The sequence below is a fragment of the Pelophylax lessonae genome, assembly GCF_965119305.1.
Source record: "Pelophylax lessonae genome assembly, chromosome: 5".
Lineage (NCBI taxonomy): Eukaryota > Metazoa > Chordata > Amphibia > Anura > Ranidae > Pelophylax > Pelophylax lessonae.
In genome coordinates, this window is record NC_138772.1 from 365,930,422 (window position 1) to 365,945,000 (window position 14,579).

The following is a 14,579-nucleotide window of genomic DNA, read 5'->3' on the forward strand; positions in this document are numbered from 1 at the left end:
CCACTATCATCGCCAGGAAAAAGTAGCTTTTTCCATTCGCGTTAATGTGCGTTTTAGCCACATTTTCCTACCTCTATTCAAAATCAATAGTTGCCTATGAGCCGTCTTTCAGCCCATTGATTTGAATATAAGTCGCATCCAAGTCGGATCATGATGATCCGACTTGTGCTCTGAGGATCTTGAAAGGCAACCCCAAGGCAAAAAAAAAAAACAGGCATGGGGTCTCTCTTATCTGAGCATGCAGACTGGCAGGTCAGGAAAGGGAGGAGGATGAGAGAGCGCTCCCCCCCCCATACCAGGCCACAGTTCTCAACATGGGGGGGCGGGTGCTTTGGGGCAGGGAGTGCTCTGCACCCCCACCCCAAAGTACCTTGTCCACATGTTGATGTGGGCAAGGGCCTCTTCCTGACAACCCTGGGCAGGGGTTGTGGGGGGTCTGCAGGCAGGGGGCTTATCGGAATCTGGACGCCCCCTGTTACAAGGGGGACCCCCAGATCCTGGCCCCCCTATGTGAATGAGTATGGGGTACGTTGTACCCCCACCCATTCACCCCAAAAAAGGCGGTGTAGTGCAAATAATGACAAGAGACGGTTTTGGGAAGTCCTTTATTAAAAATCTCCCTCGGGTCTTCTCTGCTGCCAACCTGGTCCTCCTCTGACAATGTTTCCAGTGATGCCAGCTCCGCTCTTGCAGCTTCTTATAGCCATGGGGCGTGGCCACCCAGTGACATCACCCAGAGACCCCACCCCTTGTGTCATCACGCGGTGTTAGGTGATGACACAAGGGAACGGGGTCTCCAGGTAACATCACCGGGTGGCCACGCCGGTATATGAGAAACGATGCACTTTTGGGGTATGCCATTTAGGAGAGTGAGGCTGAGGTGTAAGAGGAAGAGAGCTGCAGCCATCCATGCAAGTTTTGTCATCTTTTAAATGCTGATTTAGGCCCCTTTCACATTTGTGCAACCTAAAAGTCACACGAGTTTGCTGCAATTATTTGCTAAGCTTTTGACCGGACTTGAAGCAATGCCTGTGTAATCTTGAGGTCTATAGACTCAAAACGCATCAAAGTCAGACCAAGTAGTGCAAGGACTACCATGAAATCGCACAGATATGAACAGTACTCATTTGAAATCATGGATCACGACTTGCCATGCGACTTTTCAGTCCAAAGTCACAGGACAAGTTGCACAAGTGGGAAAGTGGCCTTAGACCTCTTGAGTTGTGGAGGGTCTAAGGATTTGGTAAGCGGTATTATAGTCACTTTGTGGTTGGTGTACACTTATACATACTATATATAATTTCTAACATTTGCAATAGAACAAAAGGCCAACTTCATAAAAAACAAAAAAAAAAACAGAAGCAATGGATTTTCCCCTAAGGGTCTCCCTGTACTGACAAATAAGTAGGCTGCCAATGATCTAGAACAAGCATGCATCAGAGAAAGTCAGAACGAAAAGGGGGCACAAATTAGGGGCCCATGCACATGAAACTGAGGATGCCAAATAGTTTAAAAAAAAAAAAATTGGAGGCGGCAAATTTCTGGAAGAATGGCCCTTTAAGACTTCAGCTTACCTGTCACGTGTAGGAATGGCAGGAAGACTGAAATACACATGTATTGCTGAAACATTCTGTACCCCTATTTAACAGGGGTTCCAGCCAGGATCATTCACAGTTGACTGGCAGCTGCCTGGCGAGCTCCCTCAGAGATATAATATCTAGCTCGCTGGCAGTTTCCAGTCATGAAGACCCTGGTCTGGAGAGTGAAGACTGCAAAGGTGCTTACAGCATGAAGAGGACATTACGGCATCTGGAAGAGCCGAAGACAACGTTTTTCTCCAGGGAAAAGCTTTACAGAAACTAGAGCTGCCTGGAGCGTTGGGCCCCGTGCCTCCATTGCAGTGCACAAGAAGCCAGAGGAAGTCATCTCGACAGCCAAAGCAAAGCCTCCCCCGGAATGCCCAGTGACTTTGCGTCAAGAGGAGAGGGGCCGCCCAGAAGAGGACTTCAATGCTAGGTCGTATCCGAGCTGCAGATGCTCGAAGAGACGTCGGGCTTCTTCACCGTCTCCTGCACAAAGAAGTACAGGGCAGGACAGGTCTCGGCACTCTTCAGTTACAAGAGCTGTAATCCAGCCAGACGCTAGGCAGCTAGTGCTAGATGTGGATGCAATAGGAAACCAACCAGTATATCCTTTGGTACAACAGCCCTCTGAGTGGAGCTGCTGCTCAGCTTGATTTTAACCCTTTAGTGGCTATTCCTAATATCACACTGCCAACTACTGTTGGTGAATTATCCCAGCTTAATGTACTGAATACTATGATTGATTCTTTGTCTAAATTTGCAAATTCTTTGAATGGTACTACACCTATGTTCCTAGTAATGTTTTAATGCATGTCCATTCTCCTAGTAACACTCACACTGCTACAGTGGCAAGTAACACTTAACCTATTGTTTCTAATATACCCAATATGGATGTTAATATTTCCACATTTACTCCATTGGAAAATACCGTACCCGAAAGCTGTTTAAAAGAAGTGTTGCCATGTGACGTTTCGCCGTTCGGATACCATTTATCGAATACCATTAAAGAAAAATTCTGGAGAGAAATTCATAGATCGTATTTCTCTTCTTCCCTCCTCTAAAGAGTTGGCTTTCAAAAGTGAAAAAAAAAAAAAAAAACTGACTAAATAATAGGCGGCATCCAGTTTCCAGGTCTTTCCACAACTGGCTGCAAGCGCTTTGCATTTTTTCTGCGGTATAGGGTGAAAAATTTCCAGAGCGATGCAGTGGCCTTTTTCAAAATGTAGAAAATATTCTGGAAGCTTACAAAAACTTCAGAGGGTTAAAGGTCATGGTTGTAAGGTAGAAAAAAAAGAAATTAAATCAGTTGACCAATTTGCCCATATTTTCAGGGAAAAGATTGTAACTGGGTGGATAGCAGGCCCTTTCTCCTCTCCTCCTTTTGAGAATTTTCATATATTTTACCACTAGGTCTAGTACCCAAAAAAGAAGAACCAAATACTTTTTGTATGGTTCACCATTTGTCATTCCCACATGGAAGTTCTTTAAACAATGAAATTGATCCAAATTTATCTTCTGTAACTTATTCTACTTTTGATGACGCCATTTGTTTGATTAAACAATATGGCTCAGGAGAGCTTTAGGCAAAAAGATATACAGTCTGCTTTCAGATTACTTCCTATATCACCTGATTGGTTAGGTTTTTATTTTGAAGGGTATTATTTTTTCCATTGATGTTTGCCCATGGGTTGGTCCATGTCATGTTCATATTTTGAAGCTTTTGCTATTTTGTTTACAATAGGCAATTGTCCATGAGTCGGGGTTTCAAGGGGTTTTACATTATTTAAACAATTTCCTATTCATAGGTCCTCCTAACTCTCCTGTCTGTTTGAGATTATTAAAGCTATTTTTTCTCATTTGCAATTATTTCGGAATTCCTTTAGCTACTGCCAAAACTGTGACTCCAGTTACTGCTATTGAACTTTTTAGGCATTTCTATTAACCTTCCTAGCGGTATTCCTGAGCGTGGCTCGGGGTTACATTTCAGAGCCAAAAGCGGTAACCCCGAGCCACACTCGGGGTACCGCCAGAAGCATCGCTGGATCCTGTAAAAGAGGTTACTTACCTTGTCACCGGGATCCAGCGATGTGTCTCGGCGGTGTCTCGCGGCGGATCTTCCTCCCGATCGTTTCCGTGCCCCAGCTTCCGTCTCCTGCGACGTGACGTTTACTATACATACATACATACATACATACATATATATATATATATATATATAATTCTTGTGAATGAGCAGCCCAAACCAACTGTATACATTATATATGTGTGTATATATATATATATATATATATATATATATATATATATATATATATACACACACACACACACTATACATATATATAATAAATGTATACAGTTGGTTTGGGCTGCTCATTCACAAGAATTACATGCAAAATAATGGTACCGCTTTCAGCACCTAAAATCTAAAAGAATCATACCACCAGGGAGGTTAATAAAGTTTAAGTGCATTTCAGCTTGCAGATAACACAATTGACAGAATGCAATCTTTGATGGTATTTTTGCGAAGGGGTAAGGTTCTTTTAAAAGAACTTCAGTCTTTACTTGGTTTATTAGCTTTTGCATCTCGCATTATGCATATGGACAGAATTTTTGGGAAGGTCATCTCTGGCTATGCAAGGTTTTAAATCCCCCTTATCACATATTCGGATGACTTGATTTAAAAGAGGACCTTTTGGTATGGTCAAGTTTTTTGGAGAATTATAATGGTCGCTCTTTGTTTCAGAGTGATTGGGTATTCACGGCAGATTTAAAACTTTTTAGAGATGCGGCAGGTTAAAAATGATTCGCTGCAGTGTGGCGCATCCATTGGTGCTGTGGTTCCTGGCCCCCGTCATGGGTTGAGCAAAAAAGCAACTAAGAACGTAGTGCTTTTAGAACTTCCCAATTCTTGCTTTAGAGCTCTGGGGGCGCATTTTAGGGACAAGTGTATTTTGGTGCACTCTGAAAATAGAGAGGCTTTTTATGCCATATATTGTTTATCATCTGTATCCATAATGGTGATAAAAAGGACTTTGCTATTTAATATTGTTGTGTTTGAGATTGAATATTTGGATAAAAGCCAAGTAATGTAAAACAAATTGCATCGCTGACACCATCTCGTTTCCAGATTGCACGTTTCAGAGGACTTCTTCCAAAAGCAGATCTGGAGGAACTACCTTGCCCAAGTCAACTTTGGAACTTAATTTAAACCTTGATTTTTGGCGCTATTAAAAAGTAGCGCCTCACACATGGGCTGATTATTCAGCTGCATGGCAGAGATGGGTTCTATTTTGCACAGGGCTGGGTTTATCCTTTTTGTCACCATGAGACCAGGTTATGCTAGCATTTTTATGTTCTTTGATACAGTCTCATTTCTCTCATAATCACATCAATAACATTTTAGCGAGGTTTCTTTTTTTCTTAAAGAGGAAGTAAACCTTCCTCTGCAAGTTGTACCTATAGGTAAGCCTATGATAAGGCTTACCTATAGGTACTGTAAATATCTCCTAAACATGTACCGTTTAGGAGATATTTACCTTACATGCAGCCAGCGACATCACTGGCGCATGCGCTCTGAAGGAACGGCCGCTGGTTCCATCAGAGCCCCGTGCCGTGACCGTTGACTCCCGTGCACGAGAGTGACGTCACCGCGGCTCCTGCCAATCAGATGACCGGATGCCGCGATCCTGGAAGACGGGTGACTGAACATGTCGCCTGTCAGAGGTAAGTGGGCGGCACGGCGGGGGCTCGTTCTAAGGTAAGTATTTCATAATGAGCTAGTATGCGATGCATACTAGCTCATTATGGGTTTCTTTCAGGTTGAAAAGAAAAAAAAAAATAAAAAAATGTGGGTTTACAACCCATAGTTACATAATCTTCCAGGTTGTACTAGCTTTTTCAAGCCTTAAAAGGGGTACAGAAGGGCTAATTTTTCTTCAGATACTCGTACACCAATTTCTTTACACGTTTTACAGTAGTTTTGTTTGCCCACTTCTGCTGTATGCTACTTGGGATATGAGGCGTTACTTTTTTCTTCAGCTTTTGTTTTATGTTTCTTTGCTGCGCTTGGTATCTCCGAATTGGTGGCAGTCAGAATTGGCCAAACAGGCCATAGGTTTAAAGTCTATTTGACAGTCTAAAAGTGATCAATTATCAAAAGGTACATTGGCTTAATCTAGCTGCTTGTGGTGATCCGATCATTTGTCCTACAGATCGACTGGTCCGGGTAATTTTTTTTATTCATATGGATTTTTTTGCTTTGACAAAATTCCAATTCTCTTCTGTTCTTAAGCGTTGTTTGACACATTTAGGTCTTCACCATTACGAAACTTGGGAGATTGGAATCTCAACGATTTAGTTTGTCTATTCTACCTAAATTTATCCTTTGAACCACTTAAGGACTGCCCACCGAACATATACTGCGGCAGGGTGACCCTTATGGGCCATACACACTATACAATTGTCTTTAGATTTTTTCCTTTAGATTTACCAAAACCACATAATATGAGGTCAAATCTAAACACTTTCAATTTGTATGCAATCAGTCAGGCCCTTGCACTACATAGTTGAATGTACATCTAAAGGAAATCTAACCACAAAAGTTGTATAGTGTGTATCCAGCTTTAAGCACAAAATCATGCATATGTACATAACTTTGCTTCAAGGCTCTAGGGGGTGCGTGCGCTGCCAGAGCTGCGCTCCCGCTGTGATTAGACACAGCGGGTGCCAGTCCACAGGGCTGGTGGCCCCAATCGCCGCTGGCCTCCCCCAATTGTCAAGGAGACTGACAGAACAGCCGTCTGCCTACGTAAACAAGGCAGACGGCTGTTCTGTCAGACAGGAAGGGAGAGATTGTGCTTTCCTAATTCAGTGGAATCAGGAACACAGATCTTACTGCAGTCAGTCCACTCCCCCCACAGTTAGAAAACATTCCTTAGGAGCACACTTAACCCCTTGATCGCTTGTCAACCCCTTCCCTGCCAGTGTCATTTATAGAGTAACACTGCATATTATTTAGCACTGATCACTTGTAATGGTGTCACTAGTCCCCAAAACTGTCACTTTGTGGCGGACAAATCTAACACTATGTCGCAGTCCCACTAAAAATCACTGATCGCGGCTATTCCTAATATAAAAAAAAAAATAAATAAAAAAATTGTTCAGAATAATCAATCCCATAGTTTGTAAACATAACTTTTGCAGAAACCAAACTAATATACTTTGTTTACCAAAACTATGTAGCAGAATACAAATTGGGCTAAACTGAAAAAAAAAAAAAAAAATTTAAAAAAATCATATTTCTTTATTGGGAATGTTTTATAGTAGAAAGTCAAAAATATAGTTTTTTTTTTCAAAATTGTTGGTCTTTTTTTTTTGTTTATAGAAGAAAAAAAAAAAAAAAAAAATCGCAGAGGTGAACAAATACAATAAAAAGAAAGCTCTATTTGTGTGGGGGGGAAAAAAAAAAAAAACAAAAAAAAAAAAAAATTTGGGTACAGCGTCGCACAAACGCGCAATTGTCAGTTAAAGCAACGCAGTGCCGTATTCATTTAGGCGAAAAGGATATTGGCAAATTAAAAACGTTAGAATTTATATTTATGATTAAAAAAAAAGTGTTACATCACTTTAACTGCTTGCCGACCGCCGCAAGTAGATTTACTGCGGCGGTCAGCCCCTACCAGGCAGAGTGACGTTAATTAACGTCACTAGCCTGGGAGGGTCTGGGGAGCGAGCGCGCGCCCGCGGAGGCGCGGTCACGCACCCCCCCGCGCGTGTGACCAGCGGACCCGATGTCCGCCGGCCACTCGGCGATCGTCGGGGGAAGAGGGAGAATGTCAGGCAGCTTGTGTAAACAAGCTGCCCGTCATTCTCCTCGCTGTAAAGACACTGATTACACGGATCTAGTATGTAGATCCGTTGATCAGTGTCCTTACAGCTAGAGCCACAGCCAATCACAGTAAGAATCACGCCCCTAGGGACACACACAGCCCCTCCCTCCCAAATAAAGTTAACCCCTTCACTGCCAGTGTATTTTTACAGTAACAGTGCATATGTATAGCACTGATTACTGTAGAAATGTCACTGGTAACCCCAAAAGTGTCAAAAATGTCAGTCAAGGGTCCGATCTGTCCGCCGCAATGTCGCAGTACCGCAAAAAAAAAAAATCGCAGATCGCCGCCATTACGCGTTAAAAAAAAAAACAACAAAAATGACAAAAATCTTTCCCTTTGTTAGTAAACGCGATAACTTTTGCGCAAACCAATCAAAATACGCTTTTTGCGATTTTTTTTACCAAACATAGGTAGGATAAAACAAATTGGCCAAAAATGTTAAAAAATTTTGATTTTTACATTTTTTTGGGGGGGAATTTCATATAAAAAAATGTGAAAAATATTGCTATTTTTGCAAAATTGTCGCTCTTTTTTTGTTTATAGCGCGTGATCAAAAAATCGCACAGGTGATCAAATACCACCAAAAGAAAGCTCTGTTTGTGGGAAAAAAAGGACGTCAAATTCGTTTAGGTACAGCGTCGCACGACCGCGTAATTGTCCGTTAAAGTCGCGCAGTGCCGAATCGCAAAATACCCCCTGGTCTTTTAGCAGGAAAATCCTCCGGGGCTTAAGTGGTTAAAATGCCATTTTCTAATGCCGTCATAATATTTCCAGAAATTGTTCCACGCCTTAGATGGCTTAAACCTCTGGAGAAGATTAGGAGGCGCATTAAAATCACTCCATGGAGAAGTTTAAGCCATTGATTGATGGCTTTTCATTCCGCCATGTTGATTCAAAAGATGGTTTCCCTGGCCTTTATAGGCAGGATGGAATAAATTTATCTGTTATAGGCCTAGATTTATTTAATCTAGGTCTTCAAAAATTGAATAGAAATGGCCGCAGGTTTGGGTGGGCCAGCCCTAGTTTACAACTAGTCGAGGCTGGTGGGGACTTCGGTTGTTATTCATTTGAAATATATTTCACTTGAGTTCTGTGACTAAGCAATGCTTGTTTATTAGACTATATTTCAATGTGATTTGGTTACTAAATATTTGACTATTAATATTAAACCAATAAAAAAGCTGCGGCCATTTCTATGCCAAATATTATTGTGTGTGTGTTTTCTTTTACTTTAATCTAATTTATTAATACTTAAATGCTTTAAAAGGTGCATCCTTCTGTCCCATGTTTGATCAGCATGCTTAACCTCCCCCCGTCCGCGCTACAGCCTATATACGGCTGCAGCGCGGACTCGAATTTTCGGGAGGCCGTTTTTAAACGGCCTCCCAGTGACACGGCCGATCACAGATCGTGGTGAATGGCCAACCACAGCGGCCATTCACCACGTGATCTGGCCGTCCAATGAGCGATGATCTCATATGTAAACATATGAGATCATCTCTCATCGCCGGCGCTCCTTCCTCACACGGAGCCTGCAGTGTGAGGAAGGAGGGGGAGCCGACAGCCGCTGGGGACACAGCAATGTAATCAGGGCACTGATCACCAGTGCCCTGATTACACAAGGTAAAAAACACACACACAGTGCCCCCCCATCAGTGCCCACAGTGCCCGCCATCAGTGCCCCCCATCAATGCCCACAATCAGTGCCCATAGTGCTGCTAGTCAGTGCCCATCAGTGCCTGCTCATCTAGGCACTGATGAGCACTGACTGGCAGCACTATGGGCACTGATGGTGCTGCCCATCAGTGCCGCTCATCAGTGCCACCCGTCAGTGTCCAGTGCCATCCGCCAGTGCCCATCAGTGCCGCCTATCAGTTCCCATCAGTGCCGACTCTCAGTGCCCAGCAGTGCCGACTCTCAGTGCCCAGCAGTGCCGCCTCTCAGTGCCCAGCAGTGCCGCCTCTCAGTGCTGCCTCTCAGTGCCGCCTCTCAGTGCTCATCAGTGCGGCATATATTAGTACCTCCTCATCAGTGCCCATAAGTGCCACCTCATCAGTGCCCATCAGTGCAGCCTATCAGTGCCCATCAGTGCCGCCTCATCAGCGCACATCAGTGAAGGAGAAAAATTTATTTTCAAAATTTACTCGCAGAAAATAAGAAAAACTTTTTTTTTTCTTCAAAATTTTTTGTCTTTATTCTTTTTTTTTGTAAAAAATAAAAAACCCAGAGATGATTACATACCACCAAAAGAAAGCTCTATTTGTGTGAAAAAAATGATAAAAATTTCATATGGGTACAGTGTAGCATGACCGCGCAATTGTCATTCAAAGTGTGACAGCGCTGAAAGCTGAAAATTGGCCTGGATGAGAAGGGTGTTTAAGTGCACAGAAGGCAAGTGGTTAATCTCAGTCAATCAATCAGAAAAAAAATAAAGCGAAAAAGAATGAACATGACCACTATAAAACAAGAATGTTCAGGAGAGGTCAAGAATGGCAGCCACATATTAATCCCAGTATAGCCCTGCAGGAAATTGCAGTACTGTATCTGAGTTTCGCCTACAATGCCACCTGCTGATGAAATGGGGTATTGTGGCTCCTCCAAACGAATAAAAATATTCTATGCTCATGTAAAACAACCCATTCAGTTTAAAATAGAAACAGGCAAAACGTAATAGATACACACATATACATATATATATATATATAAATAAAACACACGTCAGGACAAGTCTGATCATTGAAGGAGAGCAGGCAGAGTTCTCAGCTCAGCCAGAACACTGTCCAGCTTAGTTAGTGTGGTCAGTTTTTGATAGGAAATCAGAAGGACTGGCAGGAACACCAGGGTTTTCACACAAAGGAAGCAATACAAAGAACAGGATACGTTTTCATATAAATACATGGAACAGTGTCAGGAATATGAAAAAGTTAGGTTTACATATTCTTTACCACTTGCTGACCGCCTGCTGCAGATATAATGCGGCAGGCCGGCTCAACTGCGCGAATCACCGTACCTGTACACACAGCAGACCATTGTTCTCCTTGCTATCAACACAGAGCTCCTGTGTTCCCTTCTATTTAGGAACACAGGTCTCAGTGTTGATGTCACAAGCCCACCCCCTAACAGTTAGAAAACACCCCCTAGGCTCACACTTCATCCTTTGATCGCCCCTGGGTTAACCCCTTCCCTGCCAGTGTCATTATTACAGTAACAGTGCATATTTTTAGCACTAATTATTGTAGTAATGTCACTGGTCCCCCCAAAAGCGTCAAAAATGACAGTTAGCGGTCTGATCTGTCTCCCGCAATGTCCCAGTTCCATGAAAAAAAAAAAAAAGTCGCTAATCACCGCCATTACTAGTAAAAAAAAAAATTAAAATAATAACTAAAATGATGACAAATCTTTCCCCTAGTTTATGGACGTGATAACTTTTGGCAAACCAATCAATATATGCCGATTTTTTTTTTTAATCAGAAATATGTAGAACACAAAATTTGAATAAAATAAAAAAAAAAAAAAGATTTTTTTTTTAGGGAATGTTATAAAGTCGAAAGTAGAAAAGAAATTAAAGAAAAAAAAAAAAATAAAAAATTTTGCACAGTTGATCAAATACCACCAAAAGAAAGCTCTATTTGTGGGGAAAAAAGGACATCAATTTTTTTTAGCAACAGCGTCGGACGACTGCGCAATTGTCCGTGTTGTTGACAGCCAACACCAATGGAGTAATTGGGAAGCATTTTCAAACCTTCTAGTGAAAAAAAAAAAGTAAAAAAATTGTATATGGTCTTTTACTCTTTACTTCATCTGTTAAAAAAGTTTTCCTCTACAATAGCGAATATAGCTGTTTAAAAACTCTGTGTATTAGAAGTGGTTACTTGATAATCCAACCTTATTTCTTCTTACTTTATATATGGCTGTAAAAGAATCATTTAAAATTACACAAAAAGGGACATATGCTTTTTTCATTTTTTTTTTTATTTTCATTTTTTTTTTGTTAATTGTTGCACTAGTTCTGATCCATATAAAAAGTAAAGTGGATAATTTCTCTTGTGCAGTTACATGGATAATGGCTTTTGAGTTGATTATGAGCTTATTCCAGTTTGGACACCTCGTACAAGTAAGCCCCCAGAAGTTTGACACCCTGGATGTAATTAAACCTGTAAAAAAAATAAAAAAAATAAAAAAATGTATTAGATTTGTAACCAACATTTTTTCCTCTCTACACAAAATTGTAAAACTGTACAAAAAAAGGATAACATCTGTACATGTGTATGTTATAAAATGTGGATCCCTAAAGCCCAACTGCAGGAAACCTCCAAACCCCAGTTAGCAGTGGGGCTGGATCTATAATTGCAAGGATTACCTTCTTGTTTAGGTCTAGGAAAAACTGTTGATTTACTGGATTCTCTGCTCCCCCATTCCCCAACTGTTCCTCTGTATCTCAGCATCCAGTGTAGGGCTATGGTCCCTGCAACGATCTTAATGAGCTTAGTTGGCAGAGCATAGGGGAGAAGACACTGTGGGGACAGGTAGTAAAAGAGAGGAGCCTGCAGAAGCGGAGAGACGGCTAGGTAAAAGTGCTTAACCAAGTTCTCTAAAAATAACCAGCCTTTAAGCCTTGCAGTACAGATACAGCCCCACTGCATAGGAGTATTCTTACAGCATCTCACAAAAGTGATTACACCCCTCACATTTTGTAAATATTTTAGTATATATCTTTTCATGGCACAAAGCTGAAGAAATGACACTTTGCTACAATGTAAAGTAGTGAGTGTACAGCTTGTATACCAGTGTAAAATTTGCTGTCCCCTCAAAATAACTAAACACAGCCATTAATGTCTAAACTGCTGGCAACAAAAGTGAGTACACCCCTAAGTGACAATGTCCAAATTGGGCCCAAAGTGTCAATATTTTGTGTGCACTGCCTTAACCCTCTTGGGCATGGACTTCACCAGAGCTTCACAGGCTGCCACTGGAGCCCTCTTCCACTCCTGCATGACAACATCACGGAGCTCGTGAATGTTAGAGACCTTGAGCGCCGCCACCTTCTGTTTGAGGATGCCCCACAGATGCTAAATAGGGTTTAGGTCTGGAGACATGCTTGGCCAGTCCATCACCTTTACCCTTAGCTTCTTTAGCAAGGCAGCGGTCATCTTGGAGGTGTGTTTGGGGTCGTTATGTTGGAATACTGCCCTGCAGCTCAGTATCCGAAGGGAGTGGGATAATGCTCTGCTACAGTATGTCACAGTGCATGTTGGCATTCATGGTTCCCTCAATGAACTGTGGCTCCCCGGTGCCGGCAGCACTCATGCAGCCCCAGATCATGACACTCCCACCACCATGCTTGACTGTAGGCAAGACACACTTGTCTTTGTACTCCTCAACTGGTTGCCGCCACACATGCTTGACACCATTTGAACCAAATAAGTTTATCTTGGTCTCATCAGACCACAGGACATGGTTCCAGTAAACCATGTCCTTAGTCTGCTTGTTCCCAGCAAACTGTTTACAGGCTTTCTTGTGCATCATCTTTAGAAGAGGCTTCCTTTTGGGACGACAGTCATGCAGACCAATCTGATGCAGTGTGCGGCATATGGTCTGAGCACTGACAGGCCGACCACCCCTTCAACCCCTGAAGCAATGCTGGCAGCACTCATACGTCTAATTCCCAAGGATAACCTCTGGAAATGACGCTGAGCATGTGCACTCAACTTCTTTGGTGGACCATGGTGAGGCCTGTTCTGAGTGGAACCTATCCTGTTAACAGCTGTATGGTCTTGGCCACCGTGCTGCAGCTCAGTTTCAGGGTCTTGGCAATCTCCTTATAGCCTAGGCCATCTTTATGTAGCGCAACAATTATTTTTGTTCAGATCTCAGAGAGTTCTTTGCCATGAGGTGCCATGTTGAACTTTCAGTGACCAGTAAGAGAGTGAGAGCGATAACCCCAACTTTAACACACCTGCTCCTCATTCACACTTGAGACCTTGTAACACTAACGAGTCACATGAAACCGGGCAGGGAAAATGGCTAATTGGGCCCAACTTGGACATTTTCACTTAGGGGTGTACTCACTTTTTTGCTAGCGGTTCAGACATTAATGGCTGTGTGTTGAGCTATTTTGAGGGGATAGTAAATTTACACTGTTATACAAGCTGTACACTCACTACTTTACATTGTAGCAAAGTGTAATTTCTTCAGTGTTGTCACATGAAAAGATAGAATAAAATGTTTACAAAAATGTGAGGGGCAAACTCACTTTTGTGAGATACTGTAGTTACCTGGAGCTCAGCTTTAAAATGTCCATATCTAGCTTTGTGAAAAAGAATGGCATCTTTGACTAATATAGAATTGCTTATTAAAAAGTTAAATGTGAAATAATCGGATTATCTACTAGAGAAAATAACTGGTTACATATTGCTGAAAATATACAAGATTATAAACCTGGTAAACAGCAAGGTTCAAAGTGTAGTAACCTATCACAACCAACCATAAAGAGTTTATACTGCCTAGACTACAGCAAGATGAAACAGCTAAAAGGTGACTGCCCTTTGCACTGTGAAATACAACTGCACTGCAAATCCCAAAATATAAGATGTGAACCCCAGGTAAACAGTGAAATGCAGAGATAAAAACACATACGAGAGTGGTTTTATCTGCTGAAGAAAATTTTATTTCTGGTAATCTTGTCCGAAGATTAAAAAAAAAAAAGTCCCATCACACAGTACAGCAAGGTAGAGAACACCACTTACAGGTGTCTTCTCCTTATTGATAGTGACAATAAAAAGCACAGCAGTAGACTGATGAGGTTATCCCTCTGCCTTCTTCTATCAGTATGTTTCTTGTTAATATGCTCGCATGCAGAACTGATTGGCTCCCAGTCCTGCCTCTCCATACCCTAGTCTGAGTAAGGGTCCTTTCACACGGGCGTTCTGCCTGGCAGACTCCGGTTTTTCTCAGCTGGGAATCAGTCCGCTGATCTCAGCTGAGCAGGTGGATGAACAGTCTGTCTCCACTCGCTGTTCTGAGACAAACCTGTCAGAGCCCTGCTCTCCTCTATGGGAAGAACGCATGAAAAAACGGACCGCCTGTTCATCGAATTCCATCC

At 42.1% G+C, this 14,579-nt stretch overlaps 1 protein-coding gene across 1 annotated transcript in view; it reads right to left on the reverse strand.

Moving 5' to 3' along the window:
- CNDP2 (carnosine dipeptidase 2) overlaps nt 1-14,579 on the reverse strand; it is a 222,344-nt gene that overhangs the window by 161,799 nt on the left and 45,966 nt on the right. Inside the window, exon 11 of the mRNA XM_082258975.1 lies at nt 11,567-11,631. Within this exon, the coding sequence (XP_082115101.1) occupies nt 11,567-11,631 (65 nt within the window). The remainder of the gene's footprint in view (nt 1-11,566; nt 11,632-14,579) is intronic.